Genomic DNA, 23,482 nt, shown 5'->3' with positions numbered 1-23,482 from the left:
CTGAAATGCAGAACAAGGAAACTAAGTATAAACAATTTCAGTTTAACTGAGAGGATTAAAAATATCTTGACTGGAAAATTAGCGTCACCTATTTTGGTTTAACTCATTCTTTGTGACACCAATCTGAGTGATGCAGCTGACACATCAGAGGGAATGGGTGCTATCTAGAGGGATCTGAACAGGCTTGAGAGGTGGGTCCATGCCAATTTCATGAAATTCAGCAGGGCCAAATGCATGGTCCTACACCTGTGTTGGGGCAATCCCAAGTACAGATATAGGTTGGGTGGAGAATGACTTGAGAGCAGCCCTGACATTAAGGATTTGGGGGCGTTGGTTGATGAAAGACTCAACATGATCTGGCAATGTGCTCTTGCAGCATAGAAGGCCAACTGTATCCTGGGTAGCATCAGGAGAGACCTTGACCAGCAGGTCAAGGGAGGTGATTCTGACCCTCCATTCTGCTCTTGTGAGATCTCCTAAGAGGACCACCTGAGAGAGCTGGGGCTCTTCAGCTTGCAGAAGAGAAGGTTCCAAGGGGACCTTACAGAGGCCTTCCAGTACCTGAAGGGGGCCTACAAAAAAAGCTGAGGAAGGACATCTTCTATGGGCGTGTAGCAACAGAGGAGAAGAAATGGTTTTAAACTGAAAGAGGGTAGATTTAGACTAGATACTAGGAAGAAATTCTTTACCATGAGAGTGGTGAGACACTGGAACAGGTTGCCAAAGAGGTTGTGGATGCTGCCCCCCAGAAGCATTCAAGCACAGCTGGATGGGGCTTTGAGCAACTTGGTCTAGAGGGAGGTGTCCCTGCCTATTGCAGTGGGGTTGGAACTACATGATCTTAAAGGTTTGTTCATACTCAAACCATTCTATGATTCTATGATTCTTTCGGTTTCAAATGTAAGGTCTGTGAGAAGACACTGCCTTCAGATTGCCCAGCATCTGTTTACAGAGGAGTTTGTATTCATAACTTTGGGTTATCATGTTGCTCAACAATACGAAGTAGCAATCCATCCTGTAACGTGCTATAGCTTTCTGAGGCTCTGTGAACTCTGTAATTAGTGTGTTGGTTGCAATGAAGGATATATTAACTCCAAATTGAGGAGAAAGTGAATATTAATATTCTGGTGCCAATCCTTTAATCCCTCCAGGCTTTTTTTTTTTTTCTTTACACAAATACTCTAAAAACTTGCTTGAACACTAACTCAATTTTTTCTTGGACTATCAGTTCTCTCAGCATTCCCATCCATCAGCACACATTGGTGTTTCAGTGAGAAGAACTACCTAAAAGTAAAAGCACTTTCATTAGTGTGTTTTTACTTGAAACAAGAATATTTAGAAAGTCTGACTTCAGTATTGGTCGTATGATTCAGTGCAACCTTGGCAAAGTAACGAGGAGTTATATTTACACTGATGAAAATGTTGCATGGTCAGTGGTTAACACCTTAAAAGCTGTCATTCTCCCATGTTACCTCACTGTGTTATTTCTGAATGGCAGCAACCAAATAAAATTCCTCTCCCTCCATTTTTTGACTCTTTAAAATACAGAACTCAAATTAGGAGGCAGGGAGTATATTGAACGTGCTTGTAAGTATGTAAAGATCATCTTACTGTTAGCCTAAACAATTAAATTGCTTCTTGAGCCATGGTCTATGAACAAGGGCAAGAAAGACCGTGTACCTCATAGAGCATACTCAGACATAAGTGCAGCAATATTCTGAAATCTGTCCCTTCCCCTTCTAAACTGCCCATTGCAAGAGTCTGCTACAGAGAAGCTAGTTTACTTTTGGCTCAAGTGAGCAATAAGCAATTTATTTCCATCCCCTTCCATGACAGCAGGAGGCAAGGCATGAGTTGCACTGCAGTGTACTCATGGCTGAGTCCCAGAGCACCCAGGGATTGCTGCCAAAGCTGCATTACCGGACTGACTCTTCCTGCCAGATTTGTGGCCCAGGGTACATGTGTGCTCTGCTCTGTATGGTCCGAGTTTCCCAAACCAGGTGGGAGTTCTGATGGGATTTTATTCAGTGGCCTCTTTGCACTTTTTCTTGATGGGTCTAGGCAAACCAGCAGTCATGAAATGCATAAATAAGCAGAATGTCTTCCCGCAGGAAAAGGCAGTGGGCTGGGGTGGAGAGGAGCTGGGCCGAGGGAGATGTGAAGCAGGAAGAAGGGTTGGTTCCCAGGCTTCTGGCATTCGGACCCAGGGTGTCCACCCTGCCATCTGCCTAGCTTCTGCTTTGTGCTAAAGGATGCTTGCTGGATAGGAGAGCCTTTGACAAGGTTTCCAGCTGTGGAAGAATGAGTAAAGACTGTGGGAATAGGATATGAACCCTGCAGTCTTGCCAACAGTAAAATGCTTTCTAAATTTCTCCTGGTTTTGTAACATAAGAAAATCCTTAGTTGGCGCTTGCGTAGGAGTCGGGTATGCAGAGGAGCAGTGCTGGGCAGTAAATAGTTAGAAGGACAGAGCAGCAACATTGATCTCATCTGGGGAATGACAAGGTACTTCCAGGGGGAGTTCCCAGTAGCAAGGTCAGCATTGTTTTTTTGCTTCATGTTTATTTGATGCAAGATTTTCTTGTTTAATGACCGTTTGTATAGTGCTGTATTCTGTAAATAAAGCTATGACCTTTACCTTCTGATAACAGTATAGGAGTGGGTTAATATTAAATGAGAGAGGGCGGGGAGTGGGAATCTGCCAGAGTTAATGCCAAGTTTACATTCCAGCGAGGGCAGCCATGTTCCGGTACTCTCAGTAGAAAGGCCAACAGCACTTTTGAGCAGATAATGGCAGCTAAATGCTATAGAGAATGTTTATATTTATTTCTGGATAAATGTCAGTGATTTTAGATGATTGATGTTTATGCTTTTGTTTTTATAACAGGAAAAATGTGTTATCTTTCTGCATTTGATAAGAAGATCTTAACTGAGGGAAGCCTATACAGAATAAAAATCACAAGAGTTACAGCACATGTAAAACTGAGATGTACCAACATAAGGCAATCCCTCCAGTTTCCCGAAAGCACTGAGGCATAGCTTTGTTTCTCCAGAAACACGTACGCTGGTTCCAAACAAAGCCACAATCTTCAATTTTCCAAGAGAAGGAAAAGAATGTTTTTGTTTCTCCTTGCATTAAAACTCTGAAGTTCCTTCCTAAATTTGATTCTGCTGCAAACCGACAAATGATAGGACTGAATTTTGCTGTGCCCTTCAGTCATGTTTGTCTTCAAACAACGGAAAATATTTCTATAACTCAGTTGCAGCGGTGTTGAAACTATGTCATGTTAAGGGTGAGGCTTTGCCTTTTTGCATGCCATTAACTGCTTCTGCCAAAGTCTCACAGTAATACAGAAAAGGGCACAGCAAATGTGGTTCTAAGGTGACAAGCATTTCATAGAGCGTTTGTCATGCTCTTGGGATGCAACAGAAAAATTGGAGAGGAAAGCAAAATGTTAGATGAAAATTTGCAAGGACCCTCTTTAGCATTTTTTAAATTTTAAATATACTAAACCACCTTTCAAAAAAAAAAATTGGATGACACATTTTGATGAGGGCATTTACGTATGGCTTCTATGTTTTGATTAGAATCTCGCTATATTTGGCTCAAGGTTTGCATTTAGTCTCTTCAACCCCTCTTCCCCCCACTTTGCACTCCCTGCTTATAAAACAGCTTATCTCTTAGACACTGCTCCAGCAAACATCTCTGCATGCAGATCACTGTACTCATAGGCTGATTCCGACTCTGTGAGACTACTCATATGTGGGTATTGTGCAGTTTCCTGTATGATTTAGGACCCTTTGGTTCAATTTTAATCATTACAAAAATGTTTACTTTGAAATAGAAGTCCTCACTATTGTTTAAAAACAAAAAAATATGTTGCTCATCCCTGCAAATGGCAATGGAAAAGGAGAATTTAGCTAATCTGAATGGCAACATAGCTGTGTAACCATTGAAACTTTTGAAAATATTAAAATCATCCATTTTGCTGGCAACTTCATAATATTATGTAAGAGAACAGAAATAATACTGCTCTCTAATAGTTAAATATAATGTCCAAAAGGCTGAACCAGAGAAAAGGCAGACAGTAAGGAACCCAGCTTTTTGGGAAGTGCTTCAAACTCTTTGCTGCCACTAGAATAAACAGTATGGGGATTACATCAGAAAGACCTTGAACGGAGTAGGTGCAGTGTAACCAGAGAATCAGAAAATGGAACAGAATAGATCAGGTGGTCAGGAGTGTGCTGAAAATCACCTGAAAGCTGAGGAGTACCAAGTCCGGAGTGTAAAGAGTCACTCAGCTTGCTTTCCTGTGGCAAAATTAATGTCAGTTCTGTCCTTTGCTGCCAGTGGTTTCGAACATGCAACTGCCCAGAGCAGCAGCCAGGGGCAAAAATATAGTGATAGAAAAGGATCTTCCTGCTGTCACAGCTTCAGTTAAGTGTTGCTGTCTGAGCTGCACGTGTTGATCACCTCTGTTCTCCTTGCGACTGCTCCAGGAGGCCTGGGGCTATTTGAACCCTGAAACATGCAGGGGCAGATGGAACCAAGCAGGGCAGTTCTCATACTGTGGCCAGATTGAAAAACAAATGTAAAGATGGAAGGTAGGCCTCACAACCCTGATAAGTGAAAAATAAGCAGATTGCTTACTTTGACAACATAAAGATTTTTTTCTTTGAAAAGAGAAAAAAAGGTAATATTCGGTGTACAAGGAGAAGCTCCAGTGTGACTTCTTCCAGTGTACTTGCCGGATACGTGTTCACTTCTTGCCTCCTGCTTCTGGAATTTGTTTCCATTAGTCAGTCTTGTAAAACAACAGTGAAAGAGGGGGGAGAAATAATGCCTATACTTACATAGGTGTATCTTCTCCTCCAGGCTTTAATTTATTCCTTCTGATGTATGAAACTGTCAGAAAATACAGTTCTTCGATGTATGTCAAATGCAAATAGTACATGCAGTTGTGTATATTTTAATGTTGATTTGACAGTAAAAACTGTAAAAATACTCTTCATGAGGTATTCTAGTCTTAGGCATATGATTGCCATTCAGAGGGGAGGAAAGGATGAGAGGGCTTAGCAGTGTAGCGTGTGGAATGGTTGCACTTTGGCATGAAACTGAGTAACGTAGAAGAAATGCCCTAAGAAAAAGAAACAAAGAAAGCTAGCTGACTAATAACCTGAGCAGAACTTTGTGTGTGCAAAACCTGAAATATTAAGTATAAAATTAAGTTGCAACAAGTAAACATTATAGCACTTCAGCAACTATTTAGTTGATTTATTATAAGGTTTTCAAGGGAGATCCTACGGTCTACTAACACCCATTTTAAAAAATGCCTAAATATATTCTAACAAACACAAATGAGTCAGATTGAATTGCTACAGTCAGTGAAGTGGGTAATGGATATTTAAAAGCTTCCAAACATCAATAAATCTGAAACAGCTCTAAAGGAGTACTTGTAGAACAAAAATAATATGCAGTTAAGAAACTGCCTGAGTACATATTTACCTAAAGTTAACCACCAGTAAGTGGACAGCAAGTGTTTATGGTACTGTATACTGAGGAAATAAAAAAGGCATACCAAATGTCTACCACTTTATTTGTTAATAATTTCTAATAAATCCAAAGGGGACTGTGCAGTTTATTATTCTCTGTTATCATTATAAAGAGGCCCCAGATCTCATTTATGAGTAACTAATCGAATAAAAAAGATCCTTGAATTATGAAGTGGGGAAGCAGACAGCAGATCAAAAGTATACCAACTTGCTACAAGGCTGAAGATTTTCTTTTGACAGCCTCCATAAGGTCGTATTATATGATACATGAGCAGTAGAACAAAATCTTTGTATTTCTGTGATGACACAAGAGGAGAAGAGTTGCATAGTTATTCTGTCCATGAGCAAAAGAGCCTGAAGAAATTTTGAAACAGCATGCTGAAAGTTCGCTGTGTAATAACAACAACAACAAAATATTAGCTGATATTACTAAGGTGAGACTTACAAATCTGTCGATAAATCTCAGATGTAAGTAATTACTGTCTTGGCTATGGGCGCTCATTAGGACACGATAATACTTTCTATAAACCCAATCTGATAGAGAATTAGACTAAAATCCCCAAATCGAACCACAGAAAAAAAGTATTTTATTTTTTACGCATCTTATTTATAGGATTCATTTTAAAAAACAGCCATACACAGTTATGTTCACCTTCTTACAGCAGGAGAAACATGGGACTATGAAAGAAAGTGGAAGGGATGTTGGCTGGGGCAGGGTGGATAGTAATGGACCAAACAGAATGTTAATCATATTGTAGTGCCCTACGATATTTCATTTACTGTTCAAGTCTTAACACAGTGCTACAGATTGGCCACAGAGACCATAAACTAGGATCCTCATTTGCTCCACAGCATGCCAAAGTCGAGTCTAATTCATTGTATGCATGTCTTTGTGAGAGGGCACAACATTCCCTCCCATTTTGTTTTATACTGTGTTTTGATTAATATCTTTCTCTGAGATTCATTTGTTCATGTATTTTTATTTGGAATCCAGAAAGTGATAATACATAACAAAAGATCTGTAATAAATTTGGTTGTAGGTTGACATGGACATATAGAGGCTGCTACTGCTGTGTAGAAGTCTACCTCTTAAAAAAAGAACAAGATTCTCATTCACGTTAATAGCTGCTTCTGATACCAGAAAAGCAAAGCAATTTTACAGTGGAACTGAATTGTACTCAGTGCAGTTTAAGATTGTCAAAAGGATGCAAAGAGACTTTATTGGACTGTATAATTTAATGAAACTTTATGTTACATAGTTCATCTGTGAGATGTATAATTAGGTTTCTTTCTAGTCTTGGCCCACGTAAGTATCTGGGAGTTTTACATGATAATTTCTGATCCTGTCAGAGCAAAGAATCTGGTTAGCAAGACTCTGAAGTATTATTGTATTGGATAGGTGCACACAAGTTTTGAAGGTAGTTTCTCAGGCTCAAATTAAGCTGTTTGGTTTTTTTTTAATGTGAAGAAATTGTCCAAAAATATCTTGCTTTGGTGAACAATTTATGTTGTAATCCTGCTGAACTCAGTATTTACATGCAATGATTACTCAGTAAGTGTCAAACATTAGAGATTAAAATCATATTTCAGTCTTCTAAATCTTACTTTCAGAATTACCCCTCTTTATTTTCACTTGGACTAAACTGTTGAACCTTACTTTGTAGCCTCTCTGTTTTACAACTAAAGGCAAATTGGCACAGCACTCTTTGCTAACCTTGATGTTGGTAAAAGTGAATAACCTGTATATTTCCTACGTCTTGATCTGTCGTTTCGCATGGGAGTAACCCACTTGACTCGCCTTTCCGTGGCATTTCTATTAATTAAAAATAGTGAGTTGTTTTGTATGAGTAGATTTTTAGTGGTGATATGATACTGTTGGCACTACAGCCAAAGTAGTGTTCCTGAGAAAGCGTTTTCTTGAGGACACTGGGGGAGCTACTTGTGCTGCATTTGAACAACGCTGGTGCTGGATCTTCCTGCCCAGAGAGATTCTCTGGGGTTTTTTGTACAGCTTGCTGTCAGAGGTGCTGGGAGAATAATTTGTTTTCACTGCGCAACTATAGTTTGAAAAGTGTATCGTATGTATTAAGATACGTAACCCTCTTTTAATTATGAATCAAAACGAGGTTTGGAGCTGCAGCTGGGACCATTAGGGCAAATCACAAGCTTCTGTGACCTCCACCTTGAAGTGGTACTGAGGTTTATTTTATGTATACATTAACATAGAAGGGAAAGTAACCATTTTTTTTCCAGGCATCTTCATCATACTTTACAGACAAATAATAAAGTTTTGTCTTAGTTTTCCCAGAATCTTTCTATGGCAGCAATTTTCTATCAAATATAATGGAAAATTACCTATCTAGAATTTGAAAGACAAATATATCTGCATAAAAGAATCCTTTTAAATGATTAAAAATAGAATAGATTTAACCAGCTGATTTCACAAGAATTTCTGCAGAGATCTATTAAAATTTTTCTGATTGCTGCTGTTTTGATCCTTATAAATACAGTAGGTTTAGAAAAAGTTTTAAAGTAAGAGTCTGCATAACATTCCCCAATTCAGATCACGTGGTTGGGTAAAAAGATGTTCAGGCATGTAACTATGCTCCTGAAATCAGAATAGAAGCAGAAATTATTACAATCTTTTTCTCGAGTGATTCCATATAAGTAAGCATTTTGTTTGAAGAAAAATTCTTGCTGAGTTACATCATTTCATTTATGCTATATAAGTTATTTAGTCCATGCTGTGTAACATTACAAGCACTACCCTGTGGAAAGGCTTTCCAAAAAAGACCCAAGAGGCTGAACTGAGGCCAAAGTAAGGCTGGAAAAATCAGTGTCTGTGCAAAAGTTCACCAAAGAGGGCTTTTTCTGGCTAAGAAAGCATTCTACTCCATGGAAACATGATATGGAGCTTTAACAGAAGCCTGCTTACTGCTAGGAGCTGTGTTTGTTCCCTGCTGGGACACCCTTGGGAGCACAAGGAAGAGAATTCTGATACATTTGTTTCTTTTATAAAAAGAAACCCTCTATGCAAAAACCTTCAGCAACCCTTTTCCTTTACACTTTCAATGCACTATAAAGTTGCAGAGGTCCTTGGCTGGTAGAGAAATGAGCTGAAATGTAGATTCATGCTGGCACATTAATGTCTTGCTCAGGATTTGTTCCCTGTCACCTATCTTTGGCCACTTTATTGGATGCCCAGTGTTATGGTTGCCAAAATAAAAGTAATCTCTTTGAAAATGTTGTTCTTTATAAGTCTGTGGTGTAGATAAATATTTCAGAAAAGAAATGAAAGAAAATTAATAAATTCAACTTATAGTGTTGGATTCCAGCATTGCAGAAGTTTCTTTTTTTTCTGAATATTTCATCTCATCCTGACAGAGCACAGAATAAGTATTATCAAGGGTGTATAAAATCCGTACTATCCTTCATGAGCATATGATTCTAATATTTTAAGGGTTCTTCCTCTTCACTGTGTCTTACCTTGTTTGAGTATGCTGCAGTTCTGGCCCTGTGGCTGAAAAATGGGGATTTATGTGAATCTCATTAGTTTCTTTTGATAAACAGCTTCAGATGAATTAAAAAGAGAAACTGTGAAGCTTCAAAGCTAGAAAGAACGTGGGCTGCAGGAGAGGGCAGGTCTTAAGGAGAGCTTTGGAGGCCATCTTTAGCACCAAGTGGCCTTTGTGGCCAAGAGTTCTTTGTTCTATGGGTAGTTAAAAAGGCTGAATGAGTCAATTTTCAGTCTTATCACAAAGCTCAGGCAGGCTAATGTTCTCCTTTCTGTACAAAACTGCACCAGAGCATGGGGCTTCCTTACTTGCTGGGAAAACATGGTATCCTTCTCCCTCCACATGGTCAACAATACATTTGGAACTGGTCATTTCTGAAGGAGGTGTCAACATTTGTGTCGTGTTAACAAATAGAAGAATGTCATTTGGCATTCCTCGAAGAAACAAGGACAACTTTTCTCCAGAGGAAGGATACGGTCAGAGAATAGAATAGGAATGCTACATACTTTTGTACCATTTGTATGTAGAGCACATATGATAGCATGATAACGATGTACAGAGTTGGATCAAATCGAACTATGATATATTGTAGCTTCAACTTTTATTTAATAGTCATTTGAAACCTTAGCCTTGATCTTAATAGGCAGCATTATAGAAACAATGGACTTCCAACTAAAAAGGAAGGTTTTGGCCCAGTACTGCGATAGTACTGAATGAAAAGCTGTCTCCCCTGTTATAGTTATATCATGCTAAAACAATATTGGTGTTGTCACGCAGCATGAAGCTAATTGACCTTTAGGCTAGGGTAAGTGTAAACCTAACAAGTTAAATGCCATTGAAAACAACCATCTTAATCTGGAATTTGAAGGACCTGATATATGCGTCAGTGATTTAAGGGAGAAAATTGGAGACATGGGATGAGATCCAGGACTAAACATCTGAAAGAAAGAGACTAAAGTAGTCAACTCTGGTTGATTAAATATATTCTGATCCTGTTTTTCTTTGGTGTCTTGACCTTAGTAAAGTTCACTTAGCATGTAATGGAAAAAACAACCAGTTTGATAGCAAAATACAGGAAATGCCTTCAAGCATTGCTGATTACAGTAGCAGCTTTTCCTCTGTTGTTTTCATGTTTTTTTAAAATGCTCTTTCTGTGAGCCTGAAACAATGTAGAATAATGCTTTGGAGCCTTTTATTTGGTGTGTCCAAGTGAAGCAGTTAAGTGTCTGGCTATTTGATTGATATATGTTGGGAGGGGAGGTTTTGCAGTCAGAAAAATGCAATATGACATAATTGAAAAAAACTAAGTTTTACAGTGTATAACTTCAAATACTAGCAAACTGTGTGCATGTGTTTGTGTTAGAGAGAAAGAGGGAGAATTCTATCAGACAAATGAATACTGGTCTTTTATTTTTCTTAATCTGCATTTGTTTGCCTATCTCCTACAAAAATAAGTTTCACGACTAACTGGAATGAAAACAGGATAAATCTCTATCTGGAACACAGAGAGCTGGGAAGCAGCACATACTTGAATATACTCAAAGTCTCAAATTCATCTCATCTAATTTTAGGAATGCAAATGAAGCTCCCAGGACACAATCTTGGTTGTCCTGGAGTGTGTTTAGTCAAGAGAGAATAATAGGTTTCTTTAGGAAGCTTCACAGCCCATATATTTGTATTGGAGACACCCTTGGAAATGGCCTTGAAGGTAGCCTGAGGCAAGTTGTGCTACTTCCATAGAGCAAAATGTTTCATAGCTCTAGTTACTTAAATGATTGAGATAAATTTTTAAAAGAGATGGTATGAGTTGTGATTGATTACATTATATCTTCTCTCATTCCTACCATGAGTGAAGCAGTAATATATTTTCTTCTGTGCTATTAAGATTTGCAAGGCTGTATTGCTGAGATGATAATTAACAAAGATGACTACAGAAATGCAAGGTGCTACATGGATATTCATGCATTTGTTGGCTGAATGTTTTCCTCTTCTGTTAAGAAAACTTAATTTGAAGAAAATAGAGAAGAGAGGAAAAAAAATTCTGCCTTTTCACGTAGTCACAGAAACCATGTCTGAAAACAAAGTATTCTCTTATTTTCTTCATGTTTGCATAATTTGTATTCCACCATCAAAATGATAGTGACTTTGTTATCATATCTACTAAGGCCACTGAGGAAAGTCACCACTGCATTTGAGTTCCAAAGGCAAACTTTTACCTGATGCAAATATGAAAAATTAATTAGTATGTCTGCTGATATATTTACTATCTAAGGTTCTGCTAGCATTTTTTTCAGAATTGATTTTTCTGAACTTGATCTGACAAGCTTTTCTAGCTTCATGCCAGCCTTTCACCATCTTTCATCAAGTGGATTTATCAAATAATGATTTAGTATTTTTTTGTTTAAAAGGATTATAGACATACATAAATAGGCACTGCTAGTTTGTGCTCCACCTAAGTTATTGTTACAGTATGCAATCTTATGTTATTTGAGATATGAAAATAAGAGCACAAAGCATTGTACTTCACACAGTAGTATGCCTCAGCTTGAGTCAGTCCTTGGCTAAATGTAAGGACTCTATTGTCCTCAGTGGGATCAGTGAGGTGTCAGTGAGGACAAGTTGTGTCACATTACATATTTAACAATGGCTCAACTTAAGGTTTTTTTAGCAGAGACTGATACAGTAAATATTATCAGTGGCAATACAGATTCATCCTGTCATTCTCAGGATTTTTTCAGCTAAAATCTTTGAGAAGAAAGAAAAGAAAAAAGAAAAAAAAAAAAAAAGGAAATGGTGTATTTAAATGAAGTGAAGAAGTAAATCCCTTATTGAACTGTAGGTAACCCTAATGTCAGGGTACTTACATGCACAGTTGGAGGCCCAGAGAGACCAAACTGCTCAGCTCCAGGAGTAAGACATCTATGAGCTCAGAACCACTGGCTGTTTGCGTTACTGCTTTCATAAAAACCTTTGAGCAGTCTGTGTTTTCAACACAAATGGCTTTTAAAATCTGAAGTTTTTCAAAAGGAGAAGATTGCTTTCTATATGATGCAACTGCATGTTTCTGAGGCAGAAGCCACTTCCATTCATGACTTTTCTTACCTGATAAAAAAATTGCTGGCCTTCAGGCCATGGGAATGCAGGAATGCCTGTGGAATCCAGTACAAAATTTGACTAAATTGAGGACTTGGAAGTTGATTAAATCAAGAGGCAGCATTGTAACACTATATCCCATCTCTGCCTAAGGCTCATTGAAGGATTATTGCATTTCCAGGTGCGAATCATGGAAGGATGACATTTAAAAAGCAGTATGATGTGAATGTAGAAGGAAACACTCATTAAAAAGAAATAAAGATCACTTTCTTATATCTATAGCCAATTTTTGAGACTATTTTACATAATGCCTGTTAAAACTTCTAGGTGTTTCTGTTGTGTTCACAAATAAAAATGTGACAATAATATGAAAGGAAAAGCAGCACAAAGGAAAGCTGTTAAGTATAATATATTAGTTTGTCTACACATTATTATAAGGAAACTCAGCATAATAAGATAAGCAGATCATGCACTGTAATGTCCTAAGCTGTTACCGACAATTGTAATCAAGTTATGGTCAAAAACATTAAAAAGCCATATATAGAAATTATTTTATAAAACTTGTTTTTGTGCTACCAGCAAATCACTGTTTCTTTAACCTCCTGGAAAGGAGTATTAAACCTCTGTTTGATACATCATTAAGACATTGGTAAACATTTAGGGCTAAACAGCCCTCTTCCCTCCCAGGACCTTGCTTTTCTGAAAGTTCTCTCACAGTACATTGTGGGAACAGGCAACATTGTACATCATACAAGCCACATTTTTGCTTTCTGATGAGTTTACAGAGCCACAGGCAGCTTCTTTCTGAGGAGGAATAACTGCAGTCATCAGTACAGTTTAGAGACTGGCCTTCTGGAAGGGAGCTCTGCAGAGAAGGACCTGGTTATCCCAATGGACGAGTTGTCCATAAGCCAGCAGTGTGGTCTTGTGACCAAAAAGGCATCCCCCTCTGTTCTGCCCTGGTGAGGCCACATCTCGAGTACTGTATCCAGTTCTGGGCTCTCAGTTCAAGAAAGACAGGGAATTCTAGAGAGTCCAGTGGAGGGCCACAACAATAATGGGGGACCTGGAGCATCTCCCTTATAAGGAAAGGCTGAAAGACCTGGGGCTGTTCAGCCTGGAGAAGAGGAGCTTGAGAAGAGGCCTTATAAATACTTATAAATATCCAAAGGGCAGGAGGTGTTGTGGATGGGGCTGGGCTCTTTTCAGCAGTGCCCAGCGACAGAACAAGGGGCAAGGTGTACAAACTGGAACATGAGAAGTTGCATATGAACATGAGGAAAAACACCTTTACTTTGAGGGTGACAGAACACTGGAACAGACTGCCCATAGAAGATGTAGAGTCTCCTTCTTAGGAAATATTCAAAACCCGCCTGGATGCTTTCCTGTGCAACCTACTGTAGGGAACCCGCTTTAGTAGGAGATTGGACTAGATGATCTCCAGAAGTCCCTTCCAAACCCTATGATTCTGTGCTTCTGAGAAAATGCTTTTCATAAATCTGCTAATTACTTAATGGATCAACATAAAAACAAAACAGAAAACCCCAGACTTGCAGATAAATACTGCCAAAACTTAGGAAGTTTTAGGAAATGTCCTAAAATAAAAGTGTGAGAACCATTTTTTTCTTCACTGTTAATCTCACTCAGTTTCCTGTCTACTTCGTCCCAAAATCTGCCCTAATATATGAATCCACTCATAAACATGAGCAGTCCAGCACACGCTGTTTTTTATACTCCATGGAGTAAGGGAGATCACATCACCTGGTAGAACCAGACATCCAATGACACTATTACAATTGTATTTTTTTGCTTAGTGTCATTATAAATGAGAGGCTTCTTCCTTGCCCCACAGTGTCTGGAAATGGAGAAAATGTTATTTGTTTGTGTTTTCTTAGAAGCTATGGTTGGGGTTTTAGCCATTCATCTTCAATTTGTCAGGAAGTAAAAAAAAACCTTGCTGATGTGTTGTGATTGAAATACTTAATGCAACAAAAGAATACATTAGTTCTAGTACATCTGTCCCATAGCTTATAAATGAAAGTTGATATTAGGTTGTGAGACTTAATTGCTAAAGAATTTAACATCAGAACATAACAAGTATTGAAATTTATTTTGGTTTTCTCACCAGCTTTCTATATAACTCCATCTTGGTTAGAACAGAATCTAGTACATTAGTTATCTGTGTATTTTGGAATCACCAATATGTTTGAAGAACTGAGACAGAGATTTTGGTGAGTCTATCAGTCATTCAGAAAATACCATTTCAGATAGCATAGTACAAATGTTCTATGGTATTTATTGCTTTTGATTGAAATTTATGTTGAAAATGCTACATTAACTAAAATTACAACAAAGAGAAATTTATTGCTGGGTACAGGAGAGATCTCTAGATGCAAGAGAGTATTTTTGTCTCAAATGCAATTTGATACTGCTGAGTAAGTTAAGAACTCTAGGAATGTAGAAGTCTTATATTAATTAACATAGAAAAAGTAATTTCATCTTACCAATTGAAATTTTTAATTGATTTAATGAGGATGTTGCCTTCAGTTATGAATTTCAATAACTATATTAGTGGAAAATTATTCTGTTGGCTCTCTGTGTGTTGTTATGGGGATGTTTCCTTTTTACCTTCAGTGGTTCCTTCTGTGAATAGCCTGTCTATTCAAAGCCTGCAGAAAAGATGCAATTTTCCCATGCAGGGGAACAATGGCAGTGGCAAAAATTTCAAATACAGTTCTGAAAGCATTTATTGTAGCTGGAAGTCACACACACATAAAAAATGTGAAGGATTTGACGGTTGTTCAGTAGCTACTTACTTTTGACTTGTGTTGCTTTGATGTTCTATAGATGTTTAGTAAGGTGCTGTCCTTCACTTCATTTTAATCCTATAAAGAAATATAGGATCCTGTTTCTGATGTAGTTATTATTTCCAAACTTCTGTTTATTCACCTTCATGCTGACCTATATGCTGAAATGTATATGGTTGATTATTCAGCAACTAGCGTAGAAGTAGGTGCTGTGGAGATGTTTCATTGTAAAGTGATTGCTTAAACCAACATGTGATCATGTTTCTTAGCTACTTGATCCTGTTCTTCAAATATGGTTTTATTTAGTTACTAATGTTTACCTGATTCAAAGGCTACTGTTAGTAATGTTTGGCAGACTTTCTGGTCAAAGCCTATCTTGACTGTTTAATTGCCTTACTTTCAACAGGAACATTACCTGTTATCTAAATGACATGTGTGACACATGGCCACACACACAAGGTGGTTATCTCACTGGCTACTGTTTGAAGTCAGACTTGAAGAGTGCAGTTCTGCGAAGTCCTCATCACTGGAGCATTTCTGGGAAGTGAGAACGGTCGGTGTCTCATGACACTGGCATGTAGAGGAATGAATGAGCATTGTGGAGGCTTTCTTGCAGGTTACCTGCTGTCAGCCTGCTCTTCTGTTCTGACATGTACAAACCTTGTTGTTATAATCCTGATTATCTCTTGAGATCCTGCCAATCATTCCTGCTTCTGAGGTGATTGTGATGCTGGCAAATGCCCAGAAATAGAAACCAAGGCTTAAGTTTCTTTTAACATTTTCTGAGAAAAAGAAATGATTAAAAAAAAACAATACTTAAGTTATGCAATTTACTGTTCCAGTCAACTGAACTGACTGTACAAAGCATCTTGGCAAACAAACAAAGGAGAGAAGTAGCTTCATGTATCATTAATATATTCAAACAACCTGGGCATTTTCCTAGCTTAACTGGTTAGGTTGTTTGCAGTTACAAGTAGTTACTCAGGTTATAGGAGCTCATTTTGTAATACACAGATGACTTTCTTAGTTCCTACAAAGAGTATGCAAAATGAGAAAAAGAAGAATGTAATAGATCTTTGTCATGGAGCTATCTGACACTGTATTATTTGGTAAGCTCTGATTTAGAAGCAGACAGCTGGCTCTAACACCAGGAACCAAAGACAGAATGGATCCAAATGGATTATTCTGTACAGATAATGATTTTACATTCTGGAGATGGATAGCTCTTAATTTTGAAGAGCTGGGTTTCAATTGTGGAAACATATAGGTCTTAAACTAAAACTTTTTTCACCAGCACTGAAAAAAAAATTCCTTGAGAATTCTTTTCTGTTAGTATTTCATTTCTTTCCTCATCTCTCGGTGTTGGATTTAGTCTTTTTTTTTTTTCCTCTGATGCATTGAGTGGCATGTTAGCTCCTCTCTTACATTTCTTGAGTTATTATGCTTTCTTTTTTAAAATTTACCTTTTTTAAAAAAATCTGTCAGATACAAATTAACAAAATTGTTTTTAAATGGTTTTCGGTGCATGATAATCTCATAGACTAGCAATAAATTTGGCATTTTGGCAGACTCCCAACTTACCTTTTAACCTCCTGTAGGTAGGCTTAAAATTTCACTTCTGGTCTTCATAGCTAAACAGAATTTCATATTTAGGTTATTTATGTTTTTCTCTTTGTTCAGGTTGTTTATTCTTTTTCTTTACAGTCAAGTTTTTCTTCAGTTTCTGTTACTTACACAAATCTTTAAGCAAATAAAGGGATAGCGAGAAGTGATTGATGAGTGAAATGATTAGATGTAGGTGATTTTGTTGTAACCAGTTAGATCTTGGATTGTTTGGGAACTCATAAATAGCATGACCTTAAAAAATGATAAAATGTAGTCTAGGGGCTCATGGGTGTGACCAGCTGAGTATCCACTAGAGTAGCATAACTGACTTGGAGCAAAATCAGGTGTAAAGCATATTGATTGCAAGGAGCATTGCTACAGCCCAGGTATTCTTCAGCTTCATAAACCATATTTGATAAGGTTAGTTTACATGAGAGACGGTGGATTTGCAGTTAGTGAGGGAAATCTGACTTTGGCCACCTCAAACTTCTTGCAAATTCACAAACCACTTAGTAGTATGTATACAGCACGACTAATTTCTACAACACTGTCATCAAGTGTTTCTCAGAAGTGTCTGATGTACACTGTATCTATGTGCGAGCTTTACACAGACCTTGAGTAGTAAGTCAATTGTGTACCAGAAGTACCTCATTTTTTTTTGCTGTTATGTGACATAGTATAAGTTACATACAGGTGGGCCAGCATACCCAAAAATATTGAACAAACATCAAAAGAAAGATAAAGTCAATCAAAAAGAAATAACTTTACCTACTGAAATAAGGGTGATAGAGAGGAAAGAGCACCTCTGAGGAAATTTCAGAACACTGTAGCCTTGGATATATCTCAAATAGTGCAGCCTTGGAAAGGCTATTAAATTATTTAATGTCTGATTGTTTCCAGTGCACTATGATGATTGTGGTTCTAAAGTCTAGGGACTGGAAAGGCGGCATTTCTCTGAATGAAGGACTTCAGAGCAAAGTAAAGGCTTCTAATCACTCACTCAGGTGGAATTTGTTGATATTAAGGATTTTGGAAACAAAATCTGCATCTTTTCATAGAAACATAGAATAGTTTGCATTGGAAGGGATCTTAAAGGTCACCTAGTTCCAACCTTCCTGTCATTGGCAGGGACACCTCCCACTAAAATGGGTTGCCTAAAGCGCCATCCATCTTGGCTCTTGAACACCTTCAGGGATGGGGTATTTACAACTTCTCTGGGCAGCCTTTTCCCAGTACCTCACCATCCTCATAGAGAAGAATTTCTTCAGCATATCTAATCCAAATCTACCCTCTTTTAATTTAAAACCATTACCTCTTGGAATGTCACTATACTCTTGAATAGAAGTCCTTACTCAGCTTTCTTGTAAGCCCCATTTAGGTACTGGCAGGCCGCTATAATGTCTCCCTGGAGAATTCTCTTCTCCAAGGCTAAATAACCCCAATTCTCTCAACCTGTCTTCACAGGAGAGGTGATCCAGCTCTCTAAGCATCCTTGTGGCCTGCCTCTGGACCCACTTGAACTGGTTCACATCCTTCTTGTGCTAGAGGTCCCAGAGATGAACACAGTAATGTGAGGTGGGGCCTCATAAGAGCAGAATAAAGAGAGTGAATCACTTCCACTGACCTGCTGGTTACATCATTTTTGATGCAGCCTAGGGTATGGTCAGCTTTTGGGGTTGCAAGTGCACCTTGCCAGCACATGTTCAATTTTTTATCACTCAACATCCCAAGTCCTTCTCCTCAGGGTTGCTCTCAATATATTCTTTATCCTGTCTTGGATTGCTCCAACACAGATGCAGGACATTGCACTTGGCCTTGTTGAACTTCATAAGGTTTGCAGGGACCCACCTCTTAGGTCTGTCAAGATCCTTCTGGATGACATAACTTCCCAACAATGTGTCTACACATTAAGTGATGTGTCCTCTGCAGGGACCCAATCCCACTGTGTCCATGTCATGGGCAAAGAAATTAAATAATACCAGTCCCAGTACAGACAAGGAGGAACACAGTTTGTCACTGATCTTCACTTAGACATTGAGCCATTGACCACAACTCTTTGAGTGTGACCATACAACCAATTCCTTTTGCACCAAGTGGTCCATATGTCAAATCTGTGTCTCTCTAATTTAGAGACAAGAGTACTGTGTGAAACAGTGTCAAATACTGTATCAGTTACTCTTCCCTAATGCATCAGCGCTGTGACCTTGTTATAGAAGTCAGATTTGTCAGGCACTAGTTGGCCTCACTGAAGCTGTCTTGATTGTCACCAGTTACCTTTCTGTTCTCATTTGTTTACAAAGGCTGGCATACAATTTTATTCATATGTCTGATTAAGAATTTGTCTGCTTATACTTATTTCTCCTCAATTCCTTTTATTTAATACCTCTAGAGCAAAAAGTTCTGATCAGGAACTGACCAAACAATCACTTAAGGACATGTGTTCTGCTTTTGATTCTCATCTCTTCATATATTTCTGTGAATTTTTAATACAATATAGAGGCATTCAGAGCTGAGACAGAAGTGAAAAATATAATGGACCGTGCATTATCAGTGAATCATAGAATATCCCAAGTTGGAAGAGACCAGCAGTGGGTTGTGCTGTCTTTGTTTTTTGTTTTATCATGACAAAATATATGATAAAATAGTTCTGCTGGTTTGTTGTTTTTTGTTTGTTTGTTTTGTTTTCTTGGTTGTTTGTTGTTGTTGTTTTTTCCCCATAAAAAAGATGATTCCTTTATTCACTGGCTTTCCATATCCTTTTGTAATTTAGTCTCAGACAAGTTGCAGGTAAGTTAAATGGTACCTAGCATTTGTTGAGTTGGATCATGAGATAATTGTCAATGGTATATTTAGAATATGTGCAGGGGGCAAGACAGGAAAGGTGGATATCCCTTTCTCAACCTGTTACTGACCTCACATAGTTTAATAACCAAACAATTGTGTATTTTCAACACAAAGACATTTGTATAAAGAGTGATCACAGGCAGCTGCTAAGATATGTTGTTTAACAATGAGTGCCAGGTATTAGATTATTTCTGAGCAGTTCTCAGGCTGCAGAAAATAATTCTCCCAAACATTTAAGTACTTTTTTCTAATTCTCTCATTGCAGTCTGAACTTTGAATTGCTGGTATATATTAAGAATCCAATTCAAAGTAATCCATGTTGTAAAGTTAATTAATTCAACCCATTTGGTAAGTAGGCTAAATTGTTATTCCTTACACTGTACTGATGAAAAAAGTGAGAGTGGCTTTATTAGGTATCACTGACCTGTTTCACATAGTCTTAGATTCATAGCAATCAAGAGAATGAGATCTTTTCCAAACATTTCTGATTCTGTTTTTAATACAGTTGCACTTCCATGCAGCTGAAGAGAGAGTAAAGGCATGGTCTTGCAAAATATTTGTCATTACCTGCTTCTTTATTGCCATTATTGAGATCTATTCAGTAAGTGCTGCCACTCATTTTTCATGCATACGCAAAGGCCAGACATTCAGTGATGCTTGTGAAACCACCTGTTTGGATGTTTTATAGTTTGTTCAAATTCATGAGTGCATGCTGAAAATTTGGAAGTCGATGTAATTCTTGGCCTTTTTATTTCAGGGACTTGAAACTGGACAATATTCTTTTGGATGCAGAAGGCCACTGTAAACTGGCTGACTTTGGGATGTGCAAAGAAGGGATTCTGAATGGAGTGACCACCACAACCTTCTGTGGCACACCTGACTATATTGCTCCGGAGGTATGTTTTTGCATGGTGCTAAGAATACAGATAGTATAATTCATCATATGGACTATAACATGCATAATTTTAGGCACTTTTTACCTGTAGATAAAAGCAGTAGATTAAGCAGGTGAGGCTGTGCCACAGATTTTCTGGGGTAACCCTGCACACATTATTTCCACTACAAGGCACAAACAGTATTCCATGTTCATAGAGAGGCAAAGCATGGATTTTCTGTTATTTATTCCTGAATTTAATAGTATTTTTCTCCACATTCTCACAGCATCATTGTGAAAACACTTCAAGAAGCTTTCACAGAAGCCCTTAAGAAGCTGCAAGCAACTACTATCAGCACTAGTCTTTAGTAGTTACAAAAAAATGATATTAACTGTTCACGAGAATTAAAAGGGCATGTTCATACAGAAGAGACCATAGGTTTGGTGTCATTTTCCATAACGTTTTGTGGGAATGGATATTTTTCTTTTAAGTGTTTATGAGTGAAAAACACTATCTTTGCAGTACTTCATATCATATGAATGAGGAGAAAATAGAGATGCTTGCATAAAAAAGTAGAAGCCTTTCATATACGTGCAGCATACAGTTGAAACACCCTATTTCATTTTTAGGCATTCACTGGGTAAAAGAAATTGCTGATAATTGTACTTATTTCACATATCCTAATTTTTAATATTATGAGATGTATTTTTGAGTGCCTCAAATGAGTTGATGTTGTACAGTTTCCCTGCTAGACAGATTTTGTCTGCTCAGTTTAGTTACTAATCCATGCATCTTTTTGCCAAAGATTCAATGTGCTTATCTAGTTCACTTCATTTAAAAAAAAAAAAAAAACTTCATTAGCTTGTCCTTCATCAACCATAAATTTACAGCAGGGAAAAATATTAGTTTATCATATGCTGGTGATACTGAGTTAGAAATCGTTAGAGTTCTTGGCTGTCAAGCTTTGGTAGCACAACTGCTAAGGTGTGAGTCATCTTGTAACTATCGTGACATCTATGAACATGTTTTGTGGCATTTGAAAAGAGCTCTGAAGATAAAAGAAAATAAATGCCAGTGGGATGGATTTGGTTTTATATGAATTCTTTTCCGATTTAGTATAATAATTGCATCATTTGGCAAGTCCTTTTAAAAATATTACTAAAAAAAAAAAGCAATAATAATTCAATAGCTTAGGCTTCCATTTTGTCACCTTGATTACAGAATACCTCTTGAGTCTATTTCTCTTGCACCATGCTACTATGTTTCAATTCCCTGTTCTTTAGCAATATCTGATTTACAGGGAGTACTCAGAGCGCTCAGAAAGTACACTTGTGAAGAGTTTTGTTTTCTGTAATTAATGTGTATAAAATTTAATATACAATCAACTAAAAATCCAGTCAGAAGCAAGATAGATACATCCAAATGTTAAACTGATTTCGGTTTTTAGGTTAAAACTGAATTTTATACATTATTTTAAAATCATTTTTCCCAAACAGTATTAAGCTAATGCAGTTCACCACAAGGCTTCTGACTGAAATACTAATATTCTTAAAGAGATGGTGGAGTTGCTGCCATTCCAGCAATTTTAAGCAGGTCATCTTCACCTTAAACAGCCACCTACTCTTCTTTTCCCAGTCTCCTGTCATGCTGAAACACTGCAGCCAAACGTCAAGCTTCTTTTCAGTGGAGAAGAGCCAAGAACTTGTTCCTTGCACAATAATTCTGTAACACTAAGACAATAAAAATCCATCATGCTAAACAACTACTCCCCACTAAAGGTATTTGCTACAAGGTTGAACTTGTGCCACCTAAAAAATTATTGCCATTTTTTTTCTTGAAAGCAAACACAAAGTGAGTCCTAGAACCATATACTGTACAGCATTTCAGTGCTGTAAAAAGAACTTGAACAAAAATGCTTTTAGATTCCTTCAGCCCTACCAAAAGCACATGAATAAATCTCTTGGATGATCTCTGCATAACATTACAAGTTGGTTACGTTTGTTTTATTCAAGACAGAGACAAGGAAATGTTTCACATTTTCCACCGATCTGTTTTGTATATGTGATCTTTCTTCCCTTATAACTTGACCTGCTTTAAACAATTTGGAAGGATATACAGCTCTTTTGCTGACAAGCATACTCTTTTACCCATGGGACTACTAAACTCAGTTAATACTTCTGAGAACTACACATTGACACATGGCTGTTTGTGCAAATTGTATTGGTAAGAAACCATGCCTGCTGTTCAGCAACATCGCTGTGTGTTTTAGTCCTACACACGCCCTGGAGGAAAAAAAGGAGTCTAGCATGTTCAAATAGTAAATTTGCATCTGATCAATTTGATCTCTTTTTGTGTACCAGATCCTCCAGGAATTAGAATATGGCCCTTCAGTAGATTGGTGGGCTCTGGGTGTTCTCATGTATGAAATGATGGCTGGGCAACCCCCCTTTGAAGCTGACAATGAAGACGATCTCTTTGAATCCATCCTTCATGATGATGTCTTATATCCAGTCTGGCTCAGTAAAGAAGCCGTCAGCATTCTAAAAGCAGTGAGTCTTCCATTACTTGTTTTCCTGCACTTCATGGTTTTCTTTTTGTTGGTTTTTTTTTTTTTTTTTACCCTTGATTAAAATTGAATTTGCTGCAAGTTGTTGAGAACAGTCACCACTGGGAGTTCAAGCACAGTTCAGAGTGCCACTGTTAGGATAATGGGGCCTGGGATAAATTACACCGCTTGTGGGAAAGGAACAGAATGTTTGTATTCCACGCAGTAGTACACTGAATAAATCTGTGTACTGCAGATTCATGTTTCAGGGAAAACCCAACCAACTAGAACCGTACTATCACTTTGACACTTCATATGCCGCATGTTCCCCAGAGCTGAGAAAGCACTGTGGAAAGAAAAGAGTTGGTGTTTTGATTTAACCCAGTGGTGAATTTGCCTTTCTTCCTACATTATCAAGATGGGTTGAAAGCTTTTTATTTACAGCTGCATGTTCTACTTTTTAATTCACATAACACTTAGATTAAGTGGTCTTACTCCTGGACAGTTGTTTTGTCCCAGTTAATGCCTGGAATAAAAGAAATTTTCAATGAACAGAGCAGCTGTTAATGTAAAGTCCTAAATAGTTACATTTTGAGTTACATTTATACAGGATTATCTTTTGATATTATATAGAAAAAAGAAAAA

General features: G+C 37.7%; 1 protein-coding gene across 3 annotated transcripts in view; it reads left to right on the top strand.

Moving 5' to 3' along the window:
* The window catches only part of PRKCE (protein kinase C epsilon), a 272,140-nt gene that overhangs the window by 224,285 nt on the left and 24,373 nt on the right, over positions 1–23,482 (top strand). For all 3 annotated transcript variants that reach the window (XM_048935852.1, XM_048935854.1, XM_048935853.1), the window contains exons 12-13: positions 20,175–20,313; positions 22,653–22,841. In XM_048935852.1, coding sequence (XP_048791809.1) covers positions 20,175–20,313; positions 22,653–22,841 — 328 coding nt within the window. The remainder of the gene's footprint in view (positions 1–20,174; positions 20,314–22,652; positions 22,842–23,482) is intronic.

This window comes from Lagopus muta, chromosome 2 (genome assembly GCF_023343835.1).
Source record: "Lagopus muta isolate bLagMut1 chromosome 2, bLagMut1 primary, whole genome shotgun sequence".
NCBI lineage: Eukaryota > Metazoa > Chordata > Aves > Galliformes > Phasianidae > Lagopus > Lagopus muta.
Note: the sequence above shows the minus strand (reverse complement) of the source record. Positions and strands in the feature narration are given on the sequence as shown.